The sequence below is a fragment of the Mirounga leonina genome, unplaced genomic scaffold (assembly GCF_011800145.1).
Source record: "Mirounga leonina isolate KUSES-001 unplaced genomic scaffold, KU_Mleo_1.0 Mir_125, whole genome shotgun sequence".
Lineage (NCBI taxonomy): Eukaryota > Metazoa > Chordata > Mammalia > Carnivora > Phocidae > Mirounga > Mirounga leonina.
This window is the reverse complement of record NW_023270305.1, coordinates 67,648,093-67,676,069: the sequence shown is the minus strand read 5'-3', so window position 1 is coordinate 67,676,069 and position 27,977 is coordinate 67,648,093. Positions and strand designations below refer to the sequence as shown.

The window sequence follows — 27,977 nt, the reverse complement described above, 5'->3', positions numbered from 1 at the left end:
CAAGTTCATGTACTAAGATGTTCTCCCTCAGAGTTACCATGGTAACATTGAGACAGGGTCTTTTCAGACTTGTACGTGAATTACCTGAATATCAGTCAGAAAGATAATCAGTCATTTAGTATAGAACCCATTTTTAATCATCTATATACATCATTTCATCCCTAAAAATATGTAATACAAGTATCTCTATATTTATCAGCATTCTTTCTCTTTACAATTCAAGAAGCTGAATTTTGTGTGTGTAACCCGGTTCTTCTTAGTGTAAATACTGTGTCAGCTGAACAGCTTTTCTGTATGGACTTAAATAACCCCTCCTCTCTAGCCTTAAAGATGTCATTTCTCAGTGCATACACTTTATCTAGTAACATTCACTTTTGATTTTATAAGTAAACTAAGTGAAAAGTGGAAAAACAGCAAACTAATCTTTAAAGACATTACCTGAGGTCTGTCTGGTATGCTGTGATCTCAGTTCAGCCCATTCCCGCAGGTTTTCATTTTTATCTCCCAAAAAATCACCAGGTGCTCTGTATCAGGGGTCTTCATCATCCAGCATCTGTCCAACATCCTTTCAGTATGACTGGGTAACTCAGACCCTCATGTGGACATGTACACATAAATGTGGGTTTTTCAATGATAAAGCATTCCCACCCATCCCCCAATTTTGCAGGATGCTTTGCTTCACTCAAACCCACAACTCTTTTTTGTTACTTACAGTCAATAACCAAATTTTCTTTTTAACAAATCTTTTATCAAATGTAAGCATAATTTTGTTTGTAAGCATAATTAAAAAAAAATTTTTTTTATATTTAAGTAGTCTCTACACCCAACGTGGGGCTCGAACTCACAACCCTGAGATCAAGAGTTGCATGCTCCACCAACAGAGCCAGCCAGGTGCCCTGTGAACATTTTTTAACTGACCTATTTTTCTGTGTCTAGAACAAAGAAAACAGTCACACTAGTCTCCCATGACTTTATGAATTACTACTATTTACATTTTTGGACCAGCTCACTCACAGTTTCCAAATAGCACATGTCCCTGCGAGTCGGAATATCATTCAAAGCCTGCATGGATCTGAGGGGCACAGATGGAGTTAAAAGACTTAAGATGTACTATCACGAAACACGTGGCTTTCTTATTTCAGACATTCAAAGTAGTCCTGCACCTCTAGGGCTTAAGGTCATTTTAGCAGCAGTGTTCTTTACTATCTGCTAATGAGATGATCCTTTATTTTAAAAACAACTATTCCTAGGATGACAAGAACTGGGATAAAGGCATACAAAGTCAGGAAGTTTGTTGTGAATCTGGATGTTGCACCCAGGCAGATTATCTCAATGAACTGAATTACTTGAGTGAAGGCACATATTGGATTAGTTGTCACAGAACCATCTGAGCTGCCTGCAGGGAAAAGATGGACAGTATCAGATATGATGCTTCCCAGGTACTTTCATCCAGTATTTACCAACTGCCCCCTGAGTACCCTTCATCATGAAAGATACAGGACATTTAAGAGACCCTGGAATTCATTTTTAGATGAAACAATAGTGAGTGTTCTGGGTCCTGGCTTCATTTGAAGATTGAAATGGGTTCGTTTCGGGGTGCCTCAGTTGTTAAGCATCTGTCTTCAGCTCAGGTCATGATTCCCGGGTCCTGGGATGGAGCCCCACATCAGGCTCCCTGCTCAGCGGGAAGCCTGCTTCTCCCTCTCCCACTCCCCCTGCTTGTGTTCCTCTCTCGCTGTGTCTCTGTCAAATAAATAAAATCTTAAAAAAAAAAAATGGGTTTCCATTTGGGGTATAAATTCATTACCATAGTACTGATAAAAATCATGATCACTTATGATCATCTAGTACTGAATATCCTAAGGTTACTGCTATTACCACCTAAAAATATTTAGAACTACTAAATTCTGCCCTGTTCTTTAGTTGCCTTTGTGAAGTGGCTTGGGATTTTCATGGCCAGAAGGACCTTGTTATACTCCCACTGCCTCTCATGGGATTGGGGAACAGACTTTTGCCAAAAGTGGCTTTACTCAGCTATATACTACATACATTTTTAGGGAACAATATGCCACTGCAACCTGCTTCAACCTGTTCTGTTCAGTATGTACAGAAACTGATTCTAGGTGCCTGGGTGGTTCAGTCGGTTAAGCATCCGACTCTTGGTTTCAGCTCAGGTCTTGATCTCACGATCTTGGGGTTGAGCCCTGTGTACGGCTCTGCGCTCAGTCTGCTCTAGGTTCTCTCCTTCTGCCCACCCCCCACTCGCATGCAAGCATGCTCTCTCAAGTAAATAAAATCTTACAAAAACAAAAAGAGGGGCGCCTGGGTGGCTCAGTCGTTAAGCGTCTGCCTTCGGCTCAGGTCACGATCCCAGAGTCCTGGGATCGAGCCCCGCATCGGGCTCCCTGCTCCACGGGAAGCCTGCTTCTCCCTCTCCCACTCCCCCTGCTTGTGTTCCCTCTCTCGCTGTGTCTCTCTCTGTCAAATAAATAAATAAAATTAAAAAAAAAAAAATTGATTCTACCCAGAGTATACTAGAACTAGAGTTTACCTTGGTGTACATTAGGTCTATCATTTTTCTTTAAAGATTTTAAGTAATTTCTACCCCCAAACTTACAACCCCAAGATCAGGAGTTGCATGCTCTTCCCACTGAGCCAGCCAGGTGCCCCAGGTCTATTGTTTTCTAAAAACATCAGAGTGGCCTTAAGCTGTTGGCCTTTGACAGGTGACTAACTTGACTTTTATTTTAAAAATCAGAAAAAATGTTAGACTTTTATTTCAAAACAAGGTTTTAAATCTATTTACAGCTTTTACTTAAAAAATAACATTTCCCTCAGGGAACTGCTTCCTCAGAGTAATATGTAAAAAAAAAAAAAAAAAAAATTCCAAAATAGAGTACTTACCACAAGTGAAATTCTGTCCATAGAACTCATTGACTATAAGAATCTCAACAGTATTTTTGGAATGTAAAATAACTGAAGATTTTAAAAGGAATGGACATGTCTTCTGTGTTTCTAAGAAAAAAGAGAGTGAGCTGAAATTCAGTAGGCTCTGGTAACAGATCCTACCAGATGAAAAGAAAGGCAACCCTCATTTTATGTTTCCCATTTTGAATATAGTTTTTATCTCTCATTATAAAAATTGTGCTCACTGTGGAAAACAAACAGTACTGAGAAGTACAAAGATACACCACTGCCCAGAAATAACTATGGTTAACATTTTGGTGATACGTGTAACATGTATTGTGTTTATAAAATTTTACGTAAGTGGAATCACTCTTCATGCTCTTTTCTAACCTGCTTTTTTTCAACCAAACATATGTGTCAGGCAGCCTTCCAAATCAGTAAGCATAGCACTCCATCATTTTTAATTATAGCTCGGTGGTCCATTATAGTAGAAATCTTAATTTAACAATCCCCTGATGATGGATTGGTGTCTGATTTTTTTTGATAAGCACCACTGATATAAACATGAAAGAAAACACACCTAACACATCACTTTAGAGGACGATATTTGTGATTAAACAGATTTGAAGGAGCTAGTGTGTGAAGTGAGAATTAACTATGATACAAGGGGAGAGGACGGAGAGAGCAAGCAGGTTTTCGCTGTGAAAATTAACTCTGGAGCGCCTGGGTGGCTCAGATGGTTAAGCATCTGCCTTCGGCTCGGGTCATGATCCCACGTGGGATCGAGTCCCACATCGGGCTCCCTGCTCCTTGGGAGCCTGCTTCTCCCTCTGCCTCTCTCTCTCTCTCTCTCTCTGTCTCTCATGAATAAATAAATAAAATCTTAAAAAAAAAAAAGAACTCTGGGGGCACCTGGGTGGCTCAGTCGGTTAAGCGGCTGCCTTCGGCTCAGGTCATGGTCCTGGGGTCCTGGGATCGAGCCCCACGTCGGGCTCCCAGTTCCGCGGGAAGCCTGCTTCTCCCTCTCCCTCTGCCTGCTTGTGCTCTCTCTCTCTGTCAAATAAATAAAATCTTTAAAAAAAAAAAAAAGAGGGCGCCTGGGTGGCTCAGTTGGTTAAGTGACTGCCTTCGGCTCAGGTCATGATCCTGGAGTCCCGGGATCGAGTCCCACATCGGGCTCCCTGCTCGGCGGGGGGTCTGCTTCTCCCTCTGACCCTCTTCCCTCTCATGCTCTCTGTCTCTCATTCTCTCTCTCTCAAATAAATAAAAAAAAAAAAATCTAAAAAAAAAAAAAAAATGAACTCTGTCCCCTCTTCCGTCTTTTTGCTGACCTTATGGCCTCCTCTGTCCACTATATAACTTCTATAAATCAACAAATATGTATTAAATTCTATTTGCGAGGCACTAGTTCTAAGCGCTTGAGGAATTCAAAAGAAGTGTCCTACCCCTAGAGAACTCACAATGTAATTGGGGACATAGAATATATATCCTTAAGACTATAAAAATACACAGTGGTAAACGATTTGTGCCAAGTATAATAATCCAGCACCACATGTCCATGACATTCTTGTACTTAGTATTTATGGGTTTTAGCTATTCCCATGTGACCCCCAAACCCCATGACTTTCAGTTATTGGCAATGTTCTAAGGCACAATATTCAGTCCGCCCATTGAGAGGCTGCTAATTGGAAAGGATAGGTAGGAACCTGGGGAAGAAGGAGGGACGAGAAAGGACATTCTAGGAAGGAAGGACAGTATGAGCACAGGCATATCAAGGACTGCATATGGGACTGAATGGGCCAGAAGGGCTGGAACAGAGGATCTGAAGCTGAGTTTGGAATGACAGCCAAGAACCTACTGTTTTGGACCCTTGCAGCGGGTTGATATTGAAAGACCATAAAATCAGTGTTCTAAGAAAATTAATGTGGCACCAGCAAGTAGAGGGACCATAATAAGGGCAGATTAGGAAAAGCAGAAAAGCAAAAGGGACCCGGTGACGGCAGTAGTTCAAGTATAAGACGACAAAGGCCTGCTACAGGATGATAGCCATGAGAGGCTGGCTGCCTGGCTGGCCAGAAAGTTACCTCCTTGAGGTAGGAACCATGGGCCTTCATCTGGTAGAGCACCACACAGGGTGGAATACTGCACGTAGAGGCTCCACGTGCATTTGTGGTTTGACAGCAAAGAAGAAACCCAAAGAAGATGGTGACTGTTCCAGTGTGAGGGCAGTCCCGGGAGAGAGAGTTGTCATTCATTCACTCGATTCAGCACACATTTTCTGCAAACCTATTTGGTTCAAGGCCGTGGGCCAGCCACTGAGAAGAACTGTAATGGCGAATGAGGCCCAGCTACTGGCCTCCAGAGGCTGCCATCCTTTGAAAGGAAGGCTGCAACAGAAGCAGCCTATGACGGGCTTTCAGAGAGAGCTGAGCTAGCCAAGGCAACAGCAGGCAGGCTTCGTGCGGGTGGCAAAGGGACACAAACAGGTCTGTGAAAGACACGGGGGGACAATAAGGCTACGTCCTAGAAATCCTGGGAGTATTTCAGAGCGGAAGGAACCATAGATCTAAATTTATTGACACGGGACTGTCCACATTATATCGTTAGATGCATACTTAACTCCTTCACAATAGTACAATCTCATTTTCATTAAAGATTACATAAGGGGCACCTGGGTGGCTCAGTCGTTAAGTGGCTGCCTTCGGCTCAGGTCATGATCCCAGGGTCCTGGGATCAAGCCCCGTGTCGGGCTCCCTGCTCGGCGGGAAGCCCGCTTCTCCCTCTCCCATTCCCCCTGCTTGTGTTCCCTCTCTCGCTGTATCTGTCAAATAAATAAAATCTTAAAAAAAAAAAAAAAAGATTTAGAGTCTAGCAAGATACACAACAAAATTGAACTGAAGGTTGTGAGACTTCAGTAACTTTTACTTTCTTCCTTATACACTTCTGTATTGTGTACAGTTTCTCCCCCAAAGAACTTGCATTATTTTGAAAGTAAAAAGAACAAAGCTATTTCTATTTGTGTTAAAGGAGGAGGCAGCCAAAAATGCAAATGTTGCAGGCAGGCAGTCAGGAAAGGCGATGACTTGAGGGAAGAATGTGAACTTTATGACTGCGAGGTTGATGTGGCTGGCCCCTAAAGAGTAGAGTTTCAATTCAGTGATGGGAGTGGAATCCAGGTGAAGCCTGGATGTTGAGGTTTTGCAAAAAACCCAGGAGCCTCTGGTAATGCGGACCACTGCCTCTCTTTTCAGAACAATGAATCCCCTTTTTCTACAAACCAAATATACAAAATAGTGCCAGACTCACTGGAACAGGTAATGATTCAAACATTCAAGAGGAGGGCACCTGGGTGGCTCAGTTGGTTAAGCGACTGCCTTCGGCTCAGGTCATGATCCCCGAGTCCTGGGATCGAGTCCCACATCGGGCTCCCTGCTCGGCGGGGGGTCTGCTTCTCCCTCTGACCCTCTTCCCTCTCTTGCTATCTGTCTCTCATTCTCTCTCTCTCAAATAAATAAATAAAATCTTAAAAAAAATTAAAAAAAAAAAAAACAACCAAACATTCAAGAGGAGATCCTGCCCAATGCTGGATCTGTACCTTGCTGGCTTGATTTGATTTGTGCATTTTTTATAGATGCTAACAATCACTTAAGCAACACAAATACAATGTAATAACGGTGTCATAAACATAGTCCTCAACTGATCAAAACCAGCTCACTTTGCTTTATAACTCACCACAGTTTATGAAGTGCTTTCCTGTTGATTACCTCATTTGCTTCTCCTGTTCCCTTGAGGCAGGTGGGACTGAGATCACGAGCTCCATTTTATAAATGAGGAAACTAATTTAGATAGAAAAGTGATTTGCCTGTGGTCATGTGGCAGATAAGTGGTAGAGGAAGTCTCTGACTCTTGGGTCAGTCCTCTTTCCAGGGAGCTGCGTGCGGCCTGGGTCTTCACAGTGGCTTGACTATAGCAAAGTCAAGTCCAAGCTGAGTTTTCTTACCCGAACATGGATTGCTCTGAGAGTTAAATAAATATATAAATATAATTACATATAGCGGATGCTCTGGAGCTTTTTTAAATCAAAGAACCAGCCACCTTCACATTTCCTCAGGGACCCACAGAGTACTTCTAGATCCTGCTCACATCACCTGCCTGCGACCACTTGTCACCCTTCTAAAATTTTCCACCCTTTCAGCTACTGCTTTTTTAAAATATATGTATGTGTGTATATATATGTTTTTTCTTGCTTATAAAGTGCTATATTATAAAAATTCACAAAACAAAGGAAAATATGAAGAAAAAATTAAAATCAATTATTACCCATAGATAATTACAGTTAACATTTAATGTGTGTTGTCCTTCCAGTCCTGATATTTTCTTGGTCAGTCTTTTATCATGCAAGCTCTTATCTGACTGTTCTTACTTCCTAAAAAAAACTGGGAACTGAGAACCAGAATAGAGACACTCCACAGTGCCAGGGCAGGAATGAATTAAATGCATGCTATTTACCTTGTAATAATAGGTTGTTTTTCCAGAGGATGGATTGGTTTTCCTCCTCTTGTTACTACATGTGACTCATATGAATAACATGCCTAAATTGTCATTTCCTGATTTTCAGTGTGAAGACATTTTACTGAACAAATGGTAAACAGATCTAAATAATGATAAGCAAGCACTAGAAACACTCCAGACCATAAGGTAATACATACCTTTAGCCAGTATCACATAGCTCTCCTCTGCAATTTCTCTCTTAATTTCTTGTTACCGAGTGATCATTAACCACAAATCATCAATGAAAATCCTTTGAATTGTCGTATCTTACCTTACTAATCCAGATCCCACAAATATCCCAGCAATGCAGAGCAGAGCCACAATGCTGTTGACCACATTTGGGTTTTGGACCATACCAAGTAGCACAAGAGTTAGAAATTCACCAATTAAGTGGGGGGCCAAGAGAGCAGCAGAGAAATATCCAAATCTGGCAACCTCAGGATATAAGCCCAGAGTCCTAGAAAAACATAAGGTCTTTAGTTTCCTCTCCAAGGATTATTTAAGAAGAATACCACACGTGCCTTCTATGAATAAATCCATGGTGGTCAGTGGGTGGGAAGAGTATGCAGGGTAAGCCCAACTCCCCTTTGAAAGGCTTTTTCGGAACAGAGCCAAACTTTGAGACCATTCATTAGCACAAATTGTTTCTGTTGGCTCCAATTTAGTGTGCCACCTTTTCGCTTTTACAGTTCCTTCAGTTCTCAGAGGAAAATATTAACGCTTGGGGCGCCTAGTTGGCTCAGTCGTTAAGCGTCTGCCTTCGGCTCAGGTCATGATCCCGGGGTCCTGGGATCGAGCCCCGCGGCGGGCTCCCTGCTCGGCGGGAAGCCTGCTTCTCCCTCTCCCACTCCCCCTGCTTATGTTCTCTCTCTCTCACTGTCTCTCTGTCAAATAAATAAAATCTTTAAAAAGAAAAAAGATTTAAAAAAAAAATTAACGCTTGAACAGTGGTCACAACCGGGGCAATTAGTAGAGTGGTTGAACTCGCCAGGCTTCTCCATAAATAACCACGTCTGCCTAGCTGGCACTGCCCCTACCCTAGCTAGCCTACTCCCCCAGTGCTAAAGGCTCGCTCAGCCTGCTTCTCTGCTCCTCCATCCCCGTTATGTGGGGTTACTGCCAGCGTGTAAACCCTTCACTGCCGCCATCCTCTGGTGAATTAGCCCTCCCAGGTCTGTTCATTCCATTCTTGTCTTTTATTCTACCAGCCCCTTCCATTGATTTGATCTTCATTTTCTTGTAAACAGACCTCCCTACATCCATGCCCCTTAACTCTTATATTCCTTCCACTAAATACACTTCCCTGGTGATAGCATGTCCTCAACAACCGTTAGACATGGTTGCTCTTTCTTCCATTTGTAGAGTAAGGAAAAGGGAGTTGGCATGTCTTCTATGCAAAGCTCCTGACCACTCTCCAAGGCCATCTATCTTTCTTCTTATACAAATCATGAAGTTTGCTTGTACTATGAATTCTCTTTCCCAGTGCAATCCTGGGATTCTCTCACCTTTGATGATTTTAGAGCATCTGGACCATGGTCAGCATTCCTGTCCACTATCATTATCCTCAAGGTCTTTTTAACCTTCCTGATCAGTCATCAACATCAGTGCCTCCTAATTAGGTAACCTGATCAGTTCCAGTGGCTCCACCCACCTAATCTTCATCATTCACCAAATCTTGGACTTAAATGTTACTCAGAACTCTTCCTCTTTCCCAAGATTTCAGATTCTGAAAGTGCTCTCTCTGATCATGGCGTCCCTCCTGTCTCCTATTTCCCCAAACCCCAAGCTGTCTCAGGTCCTTACCCCCTTCTGCTATTCCTTGCTTTTACCAATCCCCACACCTTGGGAGCCCTGTTCTTTCACTTAAGTTCTCTCCCTGAAGGTGTGCTGAACAGAGCATATTACTGTACTAATCAGATCCACTCTGCCTCACCTGACTTCTAGACCCCTAATTTTTTCTCATTGCTTATTGGGCTCCAATGGCCTGTCCCTCATGTCTAATATATACCTCTACTTTAAATTACCCTCTCCCAGGGGCGCCTGGGTGGCTCAGATGGTTAAGCATCTGCCTTCGGCTCAGGTCATGATCCCAGGGTCCTGGGATCGAGTCCCGCATCGGGCTCTCTGCTCCTTGGGAGCCTGCTTCTCCCTCTGCCTCTCTCTGTCTCTCGTGAATAAATAAATAAAAATCTTTAAAAATAATAATAATAAATAATAAATAAATAAATTACCCTCTCCCCAATATCAAACTCTCTCCCCAGTGCTCAGTAGATGGATTCATTTCCCATTTTATGAATTTCTCGCTATCTTTATTTTCCCTAACTTTTCATCTTCCATGTCTTGTGCTCATTCTCTCTCTCGCTCGCTCTCTCTCTTTTCCCCCTATCTTTGCCAAGTGGATCCTACCTACTTGCTCCTTGATTTTATGTTATCCTGATTCACCTATCCCTACCCTGCACTACCCTGGAAACTTGATCTGTGAATTATTCTCTTTTGCTATAGTTTCATCAACTCTCAATCTAATGGTTTTTCCTGACGGTCTTATTTACCATATCCTAAAACATCCATTCCCTGAGCCTAAGAACCATGTGAGCCATTGCCTTCTCGTCATCCTACCCTATACCGCCAAGCTTCTCAAGCAGCATCTGCTTCTTCCCTCTCCCTCCTTACTTGTTCCCTTGTGAATCTGACTTGCACCCCACCACTCTACTGAAGCTCCTTTTGGGAAGACTGCCAAAGACCTCCTAATCTGATGCCTCATCTCTGTGAAGCTCTGCAATATGAATGGATATTAACTACACCTCCTTGAAATGCTCTCCTCCCCCAGCTTCTCTGATGCTGCCTGGTTCTGCTTCTCCTTCTCCCTGTCTGACCACCACCTCTGCTTCTGCCATTGGATCGCTTTCCTCTTCCCACCCTCCGAATGTGCCTCCTGAGGTTTACACTCAGACTGCTTCCTCCCCTTCCAGTACTCTCTCCTATAAAATCCATTCCCAGGCCTTTAGCCCCTCACTCTTTTTCTTTCTGCGGCAACCCACCACTCAAACCTCAGATTGACATGTCCAGTCGGGTGTCCTGTAGCATGCTAGATGCAACGTGTTCAAATCCATTCTCTTTCCTGGCAAACCTGATAATGATGTTGTCATCATCCCACTCCCTTAGGTGGAAAACTCAGGCATCATCCGTGAGTTTACGACCAACAAATCCCCTCAGTTTCTGAGCCCATTCGATTCTACTTTCCCAGCATTTCAAAGTGCTCGCCCCCTTTTGTTGCCACTGCTGCTCTCTCCGTTTGGGCCTCTGCCTTTCCCATAGACTGTTGCCAAGGCTCCTCACTAGGCTGCCCGCTGTCTCTGCCCTAACTCCAGTCTGCTGCCAAGGTGTGCCAGCCTCACCCTCCAGAGTCCAACACAGATGGGCCACTCCCTGGTTCAAAATCCCCTCCTATGTCCCATTAAGGGACACTTCAGCCCCTTAGCCTGGCATTCCACACCTCCCCCACTCGAGGGGCCAGTCATATCCTTCACTACTGCTTCCAATCCTTCATTTCCACAGCACAACTGAACCTTTTCTCTGGAAAGGTCTTACGTGTTTTTGCTCCTGAACTTACGCCCTTGCTCCCTTTTCTATCCATTGGAATGATGCTCATCTCTCAAGTTGTTCTCTCAACCAAATGGGCTCTTGTTCTCCTTTGTAATTAACTGGGATAATGGATGTGAGATGGGGAAGATAGTTACCCCATCTGTACTTCAGTTTGCTCCTTTACAAACAAGGATGATTATAGCACCACCTTTATAGGTGATGATTGCCATCGCCCTCAGTGGGGAGCCCACCCCCCTGCTTACTCGGAGCAAGTGGTTCTGCCTCTGTCACTCTCCAGAATGATACCAACTTCTAACCACCTACACCAAGACCTTCCCACTCTTCATCTGGGAGCTCAAACTTACTAGACCCTGGTTTGTCTTTTACTTATGTATTACTTAGTTCATAATAATTATTCATATTATGTACCATGGGTCTGTATACTGGCTATGTCAGGAGCACCTGCTCATGAATCCCACGGCCTGAAGAAAGACAGCATCCCAAGCACTGCCTGAAGTTCTCCTTGGACGACAAGCTGGGCACGACTGCACTACTAGAGTCACAGAATACCAGGTACTACCCCCATCTTAGGGGAAAGCCATGGGAATCAGGGAAGCTACTTCTCCCTATGATGACAGATCATGCAGATAAGTACACGTTTTCGGATTTATATTTTTGAAAAGTTCTAAGAAACAAAAAGCACTGTCTATACACCATCGCTCAAAACCTAAGAGCATCAGGGATGCTTCGTGGTGCCCCAGTGCCTCTTCCCGCAGCCCCTCTCCCATTGCTCAAGCCCCCTCACGCCAGCCCGTGATGTCACAGGCAGGTTGCCGCTCCAGCTGACAGGAGCCCAGGAGCCATGCTTCATTGAGATTCGGCAGCTCCTTGCTGCCTCTGCACCTGGATCCCAACGACTTCAGGGCAATCTTCCCTGCCCAGACCCTGCAGAGTATGTGAGACATGCCAGTCCCTGGCACCATGTAGTCCTGCGGGTCTGCTCTCAGGTCCCATGTGGCCCTGGCTGGGTTTTTATTTGTCCGGAAGCACAGGACATTGTACTGGGCACTGATGGGCAAAGACAGACCCCCAGGGCCAAGAAGAGGGAGCTCCCCTCCATCAGTCCCACTGGCCATGTGGAACTTGCCAGGAGGACTGAACACCTCTGAACAGCCCCTTACCAGTAGCACACACTGCTGCATGTCACGGTGGCAAGGACAGTGAAGGGGAGCACGTGCAGCACGTGGGCCAGCAGCATCTGCCACTTCCGGGGTAAGGCGTCTTGGCTCTCCTGGTTGCTGACAGCTCGCAGCACAGGAACCGGGCACAGAGGCAGGTTTCAGAATAGCCGGTCACCACACAGCTAAGGGCAGGAGGGCTAGCCCAAACTGAACTTGAGTTCCGTCAGGGCTGGGTGGTGGGGACCAGCTGGGGCTCCCTAGTCATGGAAAGAGGGAACCTGCTATCCACAGAACTGTAGATACTTCCCACCACAGAACTCTCTATCTGAATTACAGTATGGTTGCAAAAGCTGTCAAAATTTATTTCCTCCTCTCTAAAGTCAGGGGAGCGTTGTCACAAATTAAAGAACACATGTGCAAAAGGGCCATGAATGATGTGAGGTAGTTTGTCCTCTTTTTGTGCAGGGTCTTGGCACAGAACATCAGGCAACTAGGTATTGCTTCTGGATTCTCACAGAGTTTGAAAATTAGGTGCTAGCTGTCCTAAAATTGGCTCCAAAAAGAATAGTGCAAAGTTGGCAGGTATCTGGGCCCCCAGGGCTGCACATCCTAATGGTGAAGATGGGAATACCAAGAATGATCTTTTAAAAAACCTTTCCCAAACCCTGCCCCATCAGCAGCTCCTAACTCCATGTTTCCCTGGATCCTTAGACCCTCAGGGAGATCTACTTGGTGAACTAATTCACACTAAGATGTTAGTAACTCAGTAGTTAACCCTTCCCCAGGGAGAGAATCTGGAGAAGGCCAAGTTTAGCTCAGCAAAGTAGTCTTATAATGATGGAGTCTTGCAAGATGCCGGCTGGAGAAGGGCGATAATCAGGAAGAGAGGAAGTGCCCTCCCCGCCCCCGGGGTGCACCTCCTGGGCATGGGCACTCACACAGATTCACAGCGTTGAGCATGCCTGTGTATGGGGTGGCACCCACAAGCTGGTATAGGAGCCCCACGCGGTCCTGGACAGCACCCTTCAGCACATCGTTCTGGACCCACAGAAGATAGAAGATGAGGAACAAACCCATGATCAGATTCTGAACGAGACGCATCATCACCGCCAGCTTATTTCTCATTAAGTTCCTCGTCACTCTCCTGAAAGCCAAACAACCCTGTTTTAATTCTTTTTCTTTTATTGGTGGATGTCTAACCACCTAAAACAGGTGAAGCTCTTACCTTAAGAGAACACCCAGTTTAGAGAGAGCTCCAGGAGAATCTTTGGTTTTGAAAGGAACCATTGGTAATGTTTTCAAGTGTTTTGTTCTTTCAATGTTCTCCCAAGGTTTTGCGATAAATTGCTGATTCTTTGTAGGCAGATTCAATCATCTGAACTCTCTTGTAGGTTTCTATTTCCCGTTCTTTGCTTTGGGTATCCACTGATATCAGGTCCACTAATTTTTTTTCCCAAAAGAAATGACCCATGTGTTTTTAAATGCATATATATGCACAATGGCTAATAATACATGTTTCATCATTGATTCAGGAGTACTAGCTAATGCCTCATCCCATCAGAATAACACCTGGTGATCATGCCCACCTATAAAATCAGAATATTTTAAAGCTACCAGCAAGGCCTTGAGAATTCAACTGGGGCTGTCTGGGAGGATTTAGAAACTCAGCTGATTTTTCTCTGACAAAGTGGACATGCAGCAATTTAAGAGAGGTCCCCCACCTCATTCTGATAGGTCATCTATGGCAAGTTAACTGACCCGGCCAAATTAACTCCTTAAAGAGTGAAATCACCAAAACAAAAGCAAGAATAAAATCCACTAGTGCTGTTGACATCTAGGCAGAAATCTGAGATGATAAAATTGAATGAACATTCACGATGGGAAATGTGGAAAAAAAACTTACTATAAATGTCAAAAGGGTTTGAATGTTCGGGACAAGGGTAACTGCAGCCACTGAAGAAATCAAGCATTTCCGCTGGTGTTCCACAGAAAACCAGCTCTCCGTAGCTCAGAATGGCAATTTTATCAAAGAGCTGATGAGAAAATCGATGGCATTAGTGTGTATCAGGTCACCATATCCTCTGGAGAATAAATTTCCAAGCAGTCAGTCCCTGTTGATCCCAGCCATGCATCAGGATTCTTACTGTGGCCACTGGATACACACAGAGCATGTCCCTATTTTTCTTAGCCTGCGTTGCCAGTGTGCATCGTGCTGCATCTGGCCTGGGCCCAGCATCACATCTGGAGTGGAAAAGAACTCCTGGACCTGGCCTGTAGTCCTGGGTTTGATCAAGGACCAGCCATGCTCCTGAGTGAATGACCTTGGACTAGATGTTTATTTAATCTCAGATCCTTGACTCAATTTTGCATCATTTCTAAGTCTCCCTCTTTTCTGTAAAGTGACAGTACTGATACCCACCTCATAGGATTGTTGTGTGGACTAAATGAACTAGTGCATAGAAAGTATTTGGTACATGGCAGGTGCCCTTCCCATATCAGGACCTATTGGCCCCAAGGGCCCTGGTTGACAAGTACTAATCTCTACCCACGATCCCCAGCTCAACACATACATCTACCCACCCTTGACGAGTTAAGCAGGAACAAGACTCCCCCTCACCTGGAAGAGCTCGGAGCGTGGCTGGTGGATGGTGACAATCACAACGCGGTCCCTGTGAGCCAGCTCTGCCAGGAGGACAACGATCTGATTTGCTGTCATGCAGTCCAGGCCTGTGGTAGGCTCATCAAACAGCATGACCTCTGCAGGCAAGGAAGGGTCGGGTTTCTGAGTCACTGACAGGACTGGGCTATGGACTCTAAACTCAGAATTTTGAACAGTTTCTTATGGAGATGTCTTAACCCATCGCATCTTGCCCTATCCAAACAGTGCACCGTGAGAAGTACCTGCATGTAAACTGGCTTTCAGCCGGAGCCCAAGCGAAGGAGCCTGACCTCAGAGGACCCACCTCCCAGTTCCAGAGCACATCTTGGCCTTAATCCTTGAGGGGAGAGGGCTGCTACAAGATACTATGGACTGTTTGGGCTCTGCCCAGAGGACCATGACAAAGAACAAGGGCTGGCTAGTGGGCACCAAGTTGTTTTCAAAAGGCTGAGAAGAGGCTGGTTAAAAAAACATAACCTCACTTCATGTGGAGCATTTTCCAACACTAACAGGGTCTTTGCACGGCAAAAAACTCTGTCCCATAAAACAGTCTGAGCTGGGATAGGCATTTAGATTCTTTAGAGGGTTCCACTGTGGTTATTTCTACCCAGAAGGTGAGAAGGGCTCTTAAGAGCATCTCTCTTCTTTGCCTTCTAGTGACCAACCACCATCTGAAGAGCAGGCAGTCGTAGTGTGCCCCAGTGCTCAGGTGCAGCACGTTCTTTTCCAGGTGCTTGTAAGAGCTGAGATTTCCCCAGTGGTGGGGAGAACGACCAAACCCGGTAGGAGAGGCAGGTGACTGGCTACCCCATCTTGATAGCTCCTCCCTCCAAAATACACACTTTTTTGTGTATCATTCAAAGTCCTGCTTTAATTCCTGCCATTTCTTAAAGTTCTAGGCACACCAAAACTCATTGGCTTTCCATAGCCCCCACAATGCAGTGTTTCCAAGTCCAAGAGCTGTTTTGTACTTGGAGAGAATAGCATCAGGAACTATGTAGTATTTCCAAAGAAACTGGGTCCCCAGTTTGAAAAACCTCAGTAATGTCAGTTCCACACAAACCCCTTTCCAAATGGAGACTGTAAAAAAAAAAAGACAGAAAATGTCTGCAGACACATGGAAGATGCCCAGGTAGCAGTTCTGGGACCCACTTACTGGGATCCTGGAGGAGCTGGGCTGCGATGGAGACCCGGCACCGCTCGCCACTGGAAATCCCCCCAAGGCTGTAGCTGCCAATCAATCTGCCACGTGGCTCAGACTCAGCTCCACCATGACTGCGTCCACCTGAAGGAGACACAAAGTCCAGGAAGGCTGGTCACTGCTGGACTGCTGCCCCAATTCATGGAGTGCAGATGGCATGGGAGAGGCAGCATGCTTCCCTTGAGTGCTCAGGCCACTTTCAGACTCACCATACCCTCGGGAGAACATGCCTATTAACGATAAAACCCAATTTGGTCTAAGTCATAATATAATACATGTGTCAGGTTAAAATAAATAACTGTTTTTCAAAAGTCTCTAGAGCAGCAAAAACTATATTTGTTTCAGGGAAATTCACCAGGACAATGGAGAGGTCATTGGACTCCTATTTTCAGATGCTGCATTAAGTCCAGCACACAGAAAAAGCCCCTTAAGGCATAGGTACAATACAGGTTTTTTTTTTTTTTAAGTGTTCGGTTTTTGAAATTTTATTATAAGTGTTTTATATGTAAAAAAAAAAAAAAAAAGTCCAATTTGGTTTGAATGAATCTTGGCTACCCTTATGTAACCCAAATAAGTCCTGGAGTCCCGTGTGGTCCAATCTCAGTGTGATTTTGCATCAAATATAATCCAGCTACCAAAATAATTAAAAACAATGCCAATCTTGGGCGCCTGGGTGGCTCAGTTGGTTAAGCGACTGCCTTCGGCTCAGGTCATGATCCTGGAGTCCCGGGATCCAGTCCCACATCGGGCTCCCTGCTCAGCGGGGGGTCTGCTTCTCCCTTTGCCCTCTTCCCTCTCATGCTGTCTCTCATTTTCTCTCTCTCAAATAAATAAATAAAATATTAAAAAAAAAAAACAATGCCAATCTTTATTTGACTCTCTGAAAACTTCCCAGGAGGCCCAGTTTATAACCTGCAGCCACACTTAATGTCCTGTCCCCCACTTCTCCTCACTTTATCTTAGACTCTGCCACTCCCTGAAACCATCTCCTTACTCCTCCTCCTCCCTCAACTCCCCCACAACAGTAACAACTAGAAAAGTTCTTTACTGACTTTCTAATCAAGAAAGCTGGCCTTTCCCTTCCCCTCCTTTCCTTCATCAGCTTAGCCTATCTCCAGAGGCCTTTTCAAAAATCTCTCCTCTGGCCCTGCCTTGCTGATTACCCTTATCTGCATAGGGCCCTGAGGAAAGGCGCTAGAAACAGACTGAAAATACTTATATATATGGTAATGAGTTTCATTTCCATATACCTCTAATGAGATTGTGTTACTTTATAATGAAAAAAGAAACAAAACACTGCCTTAAAAAATAACAACAAATAGGCTGAAGTAAAAGAGGGGATATCTGTGGAACAAAGTTCCAGTGGAGCCAAGGGGTGGGATCAGCAGCATGGGTGAAGGTTTGACTAAAAGAAGGACACATCTGAAATAGATCCAAAGGAGTAACAAGGTTAAAAATGTATAAATAAACCAGTATGATTTATTCTGGAAAAAAGAGGGTTCTCCTTTTGTCATCAGAATAGAAGGATTCTGGAATTGAGTTTTGCTTGACATGGCCAGGCTGAGGTGCTCGCCAGCCAGGGCAGATTCCTGAGCATCCCTTTCATCTGCTCTGCAACAGCAAGAAAGGAATAAAGCTTGCCCCTCCAGGCTCAGAAGGGATGGACAGAGAAGACATGTATTTAACCTGTTTCAATGTCCCATGCTCTTTCCCAAAGCCTCTCCCATGTTTAGCAAACACTATTGGGATTGCAATTCACAGTGTCTTAGAAGGAACCCTTGGGATCCTTGGGATGCACTGGGATCATCAACCTCTATGCTGTATGTTCTCAGATAAACTGACTCATTCCTCACATCAACTCCAGGAGAGATACATTATTAAACAGATCCTCAGAGACGTGCATAACTTGCCCAAGGTCACACTATTAGCAAGTGGCAGAGATGGGACTGAGAGAACTGTCTGGGTTCTCTCAAGTGGTCCATGAAGCTCAATGATTAGCCAACAGTCCAGCAGACACAGCCTGCCCATGTCAAGCACAGCTTTATGTTCAGGTTCCTCAGAGGAGAGATATGCTGTGCTCTGTCCTCTACTATCACCACCACCTCCCTCTCACTAAATTACTTTGTCAGGATTTTACACCCTGTGGACTGGATTTGCTCAGAAAGTACTTTCAAGCAGGGAGAACTTTTGCAGGACTTTTAGGGACTGCCAGTGCCAGAGGAACATTTACCAGAGGGAAATTTTTTTTTAAGTTTTACTTATTTGACAGAAAGAGCACAAGCAGGGGGAGCGGCAGAGGGAGAGGGAGAAGCAGGGAGCCCGATGTGGGACTCGATCCTAGGACCCCAGAATCATGACCTGAGCCAAAGGCAGGCGCTTAATGGACTGAGCCACCCAGATGCCTCCAGGGGGAAAATTTTTGCCATCAATCGATTTCAAGGCATCCATGAATTTTCTGAATATTTATGCAAACATGTGCATTTTGTGGGGAAGAGCTCGGTGGCTTTCTTAGGTTTATTCTCTCAGTGGGATATGTGATATAAGTGGATCACCAACTCAGAAAAATCTGTTTATGACCACATTTCTGCCACCCAAATACCAATAGGATCTTCTCCTGCCCTTTTTAGAGACAGAAATACTAAAGCAAGCAGAGAGAGTCTGCAGATGGACTCCTCTGTCACTCACCATCAGGGCTACCCAGTCGTGTGAACATGCCTGTGCTCAGTGTGGGCTGAACTTGACCTCCATCTTCTCTCATCACAATGGGGCTCAGGAGATCCCAGGAGCCCAGGGAGTCATGATGGTGCTAGAGGGCCTGGGTTCACATTCCAGCTCTGCCCTTCCCAACTGTCTGATCTTAATCTTGTGTGTCAGAAGATAATACCTCCCACATAGGGATGATGCCAAGGATGCGGCGAAATACTGTGTGTGAACAAAGCCTGACTGATGCCAGCCGGCTATGAGAGTTCAGAGTACAGGCACACCTTGTTTCATTGCACTTCACTTTACTGCACTTCACAGCACATTTTCTACAAACTGATGGTCTGTGGCAACCCTGTGTCAAGCAAGTCTACTCGCACCATTTTCCCAACAGCATTTGCTCACTTCGTGTCTGTGTCAGTAAAGTATTTTTAAATTAAGGTAAGTATATTGGTTTTTTTTTTTAGACACAATGCTACTGTACACCCAAAAGACTGGAGTATAAGTGTAAACATAACTTATATGCACTGGAAAACCAAAAAACTCATTTGACTCTGTTTATTTTGATATTTGCTTTATTGCAGTGGTCTGGAACCAAACCTGTAGTATCTCCGAGGTATGCCTGTATATCCCAGTTGCATAGTAACAGCCTTGCAATGCCTTCTGAGCACTCTAAGGTAGCCTCCAGGAAGGAAAGAGCGCTAGGCATCACTGTGAGGCTGATGGTCCTTCTTAAGGGCCACGCTCCTTGCTAAGACTCCTCTGGAGTAAAAGCTATCCTTCAGCACTGTCTAGGACTCTCAAACAGAAGAATGACCTTTACTCACCTGGACATTGTCATCAAACTAATCTTCTGGTACTTGGGACACAGCTTAGACCTAATTTCACTCTCCAAGCCCTGTCTGAAAAGTCCAATGCCAGGGACAGATTGAGCAAGTCCCTGGTGACAGACTCAGCAATGCCTGATAAAAATGGTGTACCCTCAGCTGATATGGAGGATTTCCTTGGAGCCTCAATGGCATGAAAGAAGGCCAGCCCTGGAGCCTGAGCTGCAGATACAATTTGCGTGCCCAGGAGGAACCTCACTGTGGCTTTGCTGAAGCCTCTGAGGCAGATGTTGCCGGTCTCTTCTGGTGGCTCTGAGGGCCTATTTCCCAGGGAACTGTTCCTGCTTTGTAGGTGGCAAACCTATGTATCCTTAGTTCCCTGTTTCCAGTCCAGACAGAAATAAGGCAACATTTCCAGGTAAGGTCCCCATGGGCTTACCTATGACTACTTCCAAATTAGATACATTTAAAGGAATAGATTGAAACCTCGAAAGAGTAGACAAGTCAATAATTCTTTCCTTCATTAACTTAATCTAGTTTGGATGAGGCACATTCAAAATGCCTCAAAGAAAGTTGAGAAAAGTCTCAACAGGGCAAAGTATAGTGAGGAAAACAACCATTTTTATTCAAAAACAGTCCCTAAACCAGCGCCATCCAGTAGAAATATAATGTAAGCCACATTTTAGAAACAAGTTTAATTAATTTTAACATATTTAACCCAGTGCAGCCAAAACACTACTATTTCAACCTGTAACCAATATTTTAAAAATTAATAAGATACTACACATTCTGTGTTTTCAGACTAAGTTTCTAAAATTCTGCATTTCCCATTCATAGCACATCTCAGTTAGGCCTGGCCACGTGTCAAGTGCTCAAAGCCACAGGTGACCAGTGGCTGCCGTACTGGACAGCACAGGTCTAGACTAAAGGGATGAGGAATGAAGGGGGAATGGGCAAGCGGAGGGAAGGGAGGTGCAAAGCCCCCGCCAGGCGGCCCCCTGAGGAACAGGGCCGTAGGAGGCCCACGGCTACCCACCTTCCTCTGGAAGACGCCCAGCCAGCAGTGCCGTGAAGCGCAGTGTCTCATGCACAGTCAGCTTGCTCAGCAGTGTGTCGCTCTGCGGGAGAGGGAGGCGGGAGGCATCAGTGTGACCAGGCCGAGACCAGGCCGTGGGCGGCTGGGGCAGGGGCCCGGGAAGTGCCCACCTGCTGGACATAGGAGAAGCAGTCCTGGAACTGCTCCCTGCGCAGTGGCCGGCCGTTCACAACCACCTCCCCGAGGAAGGTCCCCGTGCACCGCAGCCTCCTGGACATGGCATCCAGCAGCGTGGTTTTCCCCAAGCTTGTGAGACAAGAAAACAAGGCCCGAGAGGACTCCTTCCATGAGGCATTGCTGGGCTGTCCCCAGACCCTTGGTGTACCCTTGGTGTAGCACCAACTTGCTCTCTCCATAGCGCCCTGGGTCAGACTCTCATGGTACCAATGAGTCTTTCCAGCTTGTCTCCTGAGTCATAGAGGGACAAGCCATTTCTTTCATCCCAGTCAGGACTGGAGGGGCTTTGTCTGCCTGTTTATGGGCTTTTACAGCTGTTTTGAGTTGAAAAAGAAAATACAGGATCAGAATAAAAAGAAAACCTAGGCAGTTTGGATCTAGGACATCTGAATTTCTTTCTGAACCCGCCCCCCAGGGGTCATCTGGTGGTTCCTCAAAGTAGGGGACACTACCTAGAGCCTTGATATGAAGTGTGATCTGAAGACCAGCAACATCACCTGAGCACTTGCTAGAAATGCAGAATATCTCAGGCCCTGGCCCCCTGAATCACATTCTGCTACCAAGATCCCTAGGTAATTCCCATGCATATCAGAGTCTGAGAAGCACTAGCCTCACAAGTCCTTTAGTAAAATCAAGTTGGCCTCAGCCTGCACTGAGAGCCTTGGGCATGACCCAGCTGGTTGTTGCTAAGAGCTTTCCCCTGGTTTGGTTTTTCTCTGGTTAGAAGTTAGGTGATACCATTAGGATAAAGCACCAGCCAGCCCCTTCTGCTCATAGTGGACATAAACCTACATGAGCCCAGAGAGTCAACGGAGACAGGAACCAGCATTACCAGGCTCCTAAGAGGTTAGATTAACAGAGGAAATAAGCAGAAGGTTCTGAACTGTCTGAAAAGATAGCAAGAGAATTCTACCAAGGATATGATGACTTGTGCAAAACCAAAGAGATCTTTTGTACAAATATTATAAAGAAACTGCCTGTTGCCATGAGGGGTACAAAGAATAAGCCAAGCTCCTATAGCAGTTGTCTTCTTATCTAACCCATGGCTGACCAAGCTCAGAGTTAGCTCCAGCATCTTCAATAGAGGTCAGGGTGGGAAGAGAGGAGAGGGACTGTAAAGAAACGAAATGGGGGGGTGGGGAATGAAAGGTGACATCATTTGAGTTGTCTTTCAAAACATGTTCTGAAATTTCCCAGTCATGATCCTAGGCCTTTTACGCCTTGCCTTCTGTTTCTGGGATCCAATCTCCACTCTGACAAAAGCTACAAATATCCTGGAGCCTGGATCACATCACAACATCAAAACTTACCTCCCTGAGGTCATCGAGGTTGCTTCCTTGTTGCCATATCTGGTGGGCACCTTCCTGTGTGCTGACCTCTCAGAGGTCTTTATACTATTGCTTGCCTTTCTCTGTAAATCTCCATCCCCTGGCTTTGATGCTACTTCATCCTCTTGGTTTAATCCTGCTCGTCTGGCTGCTCCTTCCCAGCCTCCTCTGGGTGACATTCAGGGTTCTCTCTTGGGCCTTCTGCTTCTCATGTGACACATTCTCACTGAGCAACAGCAAGCACCAACCTGCTAGCCAGCATGCAAGGGAGCCTCCCTGGAAGAAGATTTTCTAGTCCTGCTCAAGCCTTCAGATGACTGCAGCCCAGCAGACTTCGGACTACAACCTCATGAGAACCCCCGACAGAACTACCCAACAAAGTCACTTCCAAATTTCTGACTCATAGAAACCCTGAGAGAGAATAATAAGTTTTATTGTTTTAAGCCACTTAGTTCTGGGATACTTTTTACATAGAAATTTGTTTACTCAACTCATTAATGAAAGGACTAGCAGAGTAAAAAAGTTCATTCAAAAAAAGAATAGAAGGAAAAAAAGGACACAAGAAACTAATCTGTATAATCAGTAGAAAATAAAAGGTCAGAATAAGATGCAAAATTAGACATAGAAATAGTTAAAGCCCTAGAATATGACACCAAAGATACAGGTAACAAGAGAAAAAATAGACAAATTGAAAGTTTTAAAATTTTGTGCCTCAAAAGAAACTATCCCCAGGGATGCCTGGCTGGCTCAGTTGGAGGAGCCTGTGACTCCTGATCTTGGGGTCATGAGTTTGAGCCCCACACTGGGTGTAGAGATTACTTAAATAAACTTTTTTAAAAAAGACACTATCCCCAGTGTAAAAAGGCAACCCACAGGATGCGGAAATATTTGCAAATCACATATCTGATAACGGATTAATATCCAGAATATACAGAGAGCTTCTAAAATTCAACAACAAAAAACCAATGAACTCAATTCAAGATTGGGCAAAGGACTTAGACATTTCTCCAAAGAAGATATATGAATAGCCAATAAGCACATAAATCACCATCACTAAGCCTTAGGGAACTGCAAATTAAAACTGGAATGAGGGTGCCTGGGTGGCTCAGTTGGTTAAGCGTCTGCCTTCGGCTCAGTTCATGATTCCAGAGTCCTGGGATGGAGCCCTACATCGGGCTCCCTGCTCATAGCAGGGAGTCTGCTTCGCCCTCTGCCCACCCCTCTCATGCGTGTGTACTCTCTTTCTCAAATATAAATAACATCTTTAAAAAGAGAGAGACATAAAACTGCAATGAGATAATACCTTGCACCCTTTAGGATTGCTACTATCAAAAAATTGGAAAATAACAAGTGTTGGCAAGGATGTGGAGAAATTGGAATCCTTGTGCACTATGGGTGGGAATATAAAATGGTATAGCCACTGTGAAAAACAGTACAGAGGTTCCTCAAAAACTTAAAAACAGAATTACCATATGACCCAGCAATTACACTTCTTCGTAAATACCCTAAAGAATTGAAAACAAGGTTTCAAACAGATTATTTGTCCACCCATCTTCATTTCATTATTCACAATAGCTAAAATGTGGAAGCAACTCAGGTGTCCATTAATGGGTGAATAGATAAGCAAATATGGTATATATATCAATGGAATATCATTCAGCTTTAAAAGGGAAAGTCTGACACAGGCTACAACATGGATGAAACTTGAGGACGTTATGGTAAGTGAAATAAGCCAGCCACAAAAAAGACAAAATATGATTCCACTTATGTGAGGTAGTTAGAGTAGTCAAAATCATAGAGACAGAAAGTATAATGGTGGGGCTGGGGGCAAGGGGATTGGGGCATTATTGCTTAATCAGTGTAGAGTTTCAGTTTTACAAGATGAAGAGCTAGGGGGATGGATGGTGGAGAGGGTTGTACAACAACGTGAATGTATTTATTATTACTGAACTGTACACTTAAAAAAATGGTTAAGATGGTAAGTTTGACGTGTATTTTACTGCAATAAAAAAAGAAAACAAAAGGTTAATGCCCTACCGGGCAATAAAACCAGGACCTTTGGGGTTATCTTCCCTTAGGACAGAAATTTTAACTAAATAGGCCTCTGCAAGGGAGAAAGCAGCCCAGAGTCTAGGTCCCAATTGACAGCAAATATTGAGTTAAATATAGTTACTCTCCCCTGGAGTGTTGGGTGACCCTAGGCAGACTTGCATTATACCATTTTGTCATGAGACTTTAAACACCTAAGTCTTCTTTTGCCTCAGTGATAACGATTTCAGAAACAGTCCTGTGTTAGATGAAGTCATCGTTTTGTGAAACACTAGCAGTAATTCATAGAACTGATTTGTTTACTCAGTGATTCAACAAATATTTACTAAGTACCTACTATGTGGCCAGCCCTGTTGAGACTACAGCAGGGAAAAAACAAAACAAAGATAAAGCTCCCACCCCGGGGGAACTTGCAGTCTCCTGTGAATCCATGGTCAGTATATAAAATGATAGATGTTGTCATAAAGCCATGATTAGGTATCATCAGAAACCAGCCCATGAGCTCCCAGATCAAGGCCTCCCATCCACTGTCCTGAGATGTGCATGAAGCGTGACACTGGCTTATGGGACACCTTTCTGAGATGAGTTCATTCTTTTTTTTTTTTTTAAAGATTTTATTTATTTATTTGAGAGAGAGAATGAGATAGAGAGAGCATGAGAGGGGGGAGGGTCAGAGGGAGAAGCAGACTCCCCGCTGAGCAGGGAGCCCGATGTGGGACTCGATCCCGGGACTCCAGGATCATGACCTGAGCCGAAGGCAGTCGCCCAACCAACTGAGCCACCCAGGCGCCCCTGAGATGAGTTCATTCTTTATTGTGTGCAATATAACCACCCTAATCCTACAGAAGGCAGGCAACAAACAATAAATTATAGGAAGAACTCAGCTTTTCCTCTTCTTAAAGAAAAATATAATTATCAAAAGGAAAATTAGAATGGCCCTGGATATTAGAAATGGTTTGGGGCACCTGGGTGGCTCAGTCGGTTAAATGTCCAACTTGTGGTTTTGGCTCAGGTCACGATCTCAGGGTCATGAGATTGAAGCCCATGTTGGGCTCTAAGCTCAGAGGGAAGTCTGCTTGAGAGTCTCTCCTTCTGCCCCACCCCCAACCAAATAAAAATCTTAAAAAAAAAGAAAAGGTTAAAAATTGGAAATAGGAACAGACAGGAAATCTCAGCAAAATATAACAGTTTTAGTCAATGAATTCCTTCTCCTTTAATCTTAATGCTACTATTGTTACCCAGTATTCACCTGCTGTAGCAGGGGAATGGCTATGGATTTCAACTCTCCAGATCAAATGAGGCTGTCCGTGCTTGACTTTTGTCACAGACTTGCATTACCCGTTGCTATTCAAGAGAGTAACGCAAGCGTGTAGTGCCCATAAATGTCAACAATGTCAGTGCAAGCAAGGACTCAACCAGGACGCTCCTCTGAAGCCAATCTGTGAGAATCTTTCATCTTTAAATTGTGTAAGATAACCTAGTGTAGCGGACCCTGTGGTGTCCACACAGAGCCCCTCATCAGACTCAATGCACCTATCCTCCAGCTGAGGACTCACAGCTGCGGTCCCCACGGGGCATTGCCCTCAGACATAAGAGGCTGCCTCTCTGGAGGCTAGACCTTCCCAGGACAATGACTGGCTGATGCAGGGACACAAAGACAAACCGTGATTCAGCCTCAAGTGTAGATATCCCAGGAAAGAGGAGGAGAAGGTGGGAAATGGGCACACAGACGGCCTCAGTGGAGTCTGCAATACTTAATTCCTTAAAAACAAAAGGATCTGAAGCAAATATGGTATAATGTTAAGATTTGACAAAGCCTTACAGGGTATGTTAAGATTTGACAAAGCCTTACAGGGTATGTTTACTACTTGAATTTTTTTTTTTTTTTAAGATTTTTTATTTATTTGAGAGTGAGCAAGAGAGAGAGAGAGCACAAGCGGGGTGAGGGGCAGAGGGAGAAGCAGGCTCTCTGCTGAGCAGGGAGCCCGATGCAGGGCTCAATCCCAGGACCCTGGGATCATGACCCAAGCCGAAGGCAGACACTTAACTGACCGAGCCACCCAGGCACCCCTAAGTTGAATTTAAATAAAAAATTTGTCAAAAGATTTGATAAAACCAGATATTAATATGTAAATATTCTTTATATTATTTGCTATTCTTGCCTATTTGAAATACATAATTTTTTTTAATAATGAATATGGGACTAAATGAGCATGCACCCTTGTGCTTACTTAATTCCTTGTCCTGCCTCTTGGCAGGGGACAGATCAGGGGAATTGTGTTTACTGAGCAACCCTACATGCCAGGCACCATGCTCAGTACTTTCCATACTTTGAAATAGGAATTAACTGACATATTAGGCAGGACTTTATTCTTTTCTAAGGATCTCTCTGAAGGCTTCACATTAGTACCAGATTCCATTCAGTAAGACATATCATTCGATCTCATTCTAGCATCAAACTTGTAGCTTTCTTGCTACAACTTAAACCTATTTCCTCAATGTTCAAAGCAAGCCAAAGCCTTTTCTGAATGTTCATTGAGAATGTAAATTTAAAGTACTCCTTCCCAAGCTTACCTGAGCTCCCTAAGATGCACATGACCTGCCCGCTCTCGATGCACAAGGAGACATCTTTGAGGATCTGCCTGTCCCACTGCTGCCGGCAAGATGTGAAGTCCCACCAGGGCCCAGCTTGGTGGCTTTAAAGGAAAGGGAGTGCGGTGTTCCAGAAGGGACCAGACCCTTGTCCCCCAGCACTGATCCCAGTTGTCTCTGGACAGGTTCCTAAATATGCTTGAGGCTCAGTGTCCTTCTCTGTAGACACTGGCAGGTAGTGACCGAGAAAGATCATCTCTGTAAAGCCCCTGCCCAGGAGCTGCTCTGAATGCCAGCTCTCTTTGGTTGTGTGGGAGATAAACAGGACACTGTTTATTCCTTCAGTTGATCCTGCATTCCTTCACCAGGCTTCATTACACTTCGTGTTGCCCCAAGCCCTCTCCATCCCCATGGTGCAGGCTGTACGCAAGGCGGACACAACAGGAAGGGATTAAGGGGCACAAAGCAGAGCACAGCTACCTATCATAGCTTCCAAGTCTTCCCATGGGCAAAAGGGGGGCCATTCGCCACTGCTCCTCATCTACCACTGGCAGCCCTTCCCCTCTCCTCTCTCCACCTTGATCCACTAAGGAGGGAGCCCAAAGCCTCCACATATGGCCCTCATTAGCGAGGAAAGGCAGCAGAGACCCACTCACCTCGGATCATGACCACAACTCAAACAAAGCCCAGCTCCAAGTTCCCAGGAGGCAAAAGAGGCATGGCCTTACCTGATACTGTAGGAGACATGGAGAGTGCCCAGGCTGTGTCGAGGCTTTGAAGCAGCTGCAGGAACCTCCTCTGGGGAGCTCTGGGGGCCTCTGTTTACTTGGATCCCCAAGGACCCCACAGGGGTCAAAGATGGGAATTCACTCATGGCCAAGAGACAGCAGACACAGGCGAATTTTGGGGTGCTGGACTCTCCCTGGAGGGGCGTCAGGAGAGGAGCCAGCAGCACACTCCCCCGCGGGCTTCTCCCCAGGCCCTGCAGTCCCTCCGCAGACCTTCCCAGCAGCGGGACTGGGGTTTGGCCATGGATGCCATTATCTGATGTACCGGTACCCAGAGCGTGTGTGCTAACTTGGCAGTGGGCAGACACACAGCCTGTGGTTTATAGGAGGGCTTGCCTG

General features: G+C 45.0%; 2 protein-coding genes across 6 annotated transcripts in view; one reads left to right on the top strand and one right to left on the bottom strand.

Annotated features, from left to right (window-relative positions):
* DYNC2LI1 (dynein cytoplasmic 2 light intermediate chain 1) overlaps positions 1-1,339 on the top strand; it is a 43,236-nt gene extending 41,897 nt beyond the window's left edge. For all 5 annotated transcript variants that reach the window (XM_035001668.1, XM_035001664.1, XM_035001666.1 and 2 more), the window contains one exon: positions 1,251-1,339. The gene's annotated coding sequence lies outside the window, so the exon portion shown is untranslated. The remainder of the gene's footprint in view (positions 1-1,250) is intronic.
* ABCG5 (ATP binding cassette subfamily G member 5) lies at positions 332-27,902 on the bottom strand. Its single transcript, XM_035000564.1, is given in 17 exon segments — positions 332-1,396; positions 2,905-2,951; positions 2,953-3,015; positions 7,730-7,915; positions 12,222-12,360; positions 13,160-13,365; positions 13,447-13,547; positions 13,549-13,661; positions 14,125-14,254; positions 14,839-14,978; positions 16,037-16,120; positions 16,123-16,337; positions 19,609-19,683; positions 20,641-20,726; positions 20,815-20,950; positions 26,817-26,954; positions 27,579-27,902. Coding segments are annotated over 17 exon segments (2,199 nt in total). The 5' UTR covers positions 27,725-27,902; the 3' UTR covers positions 332-1,202.
* Positions 27,903-27,977: the final 75 nt, after the last annotated feature.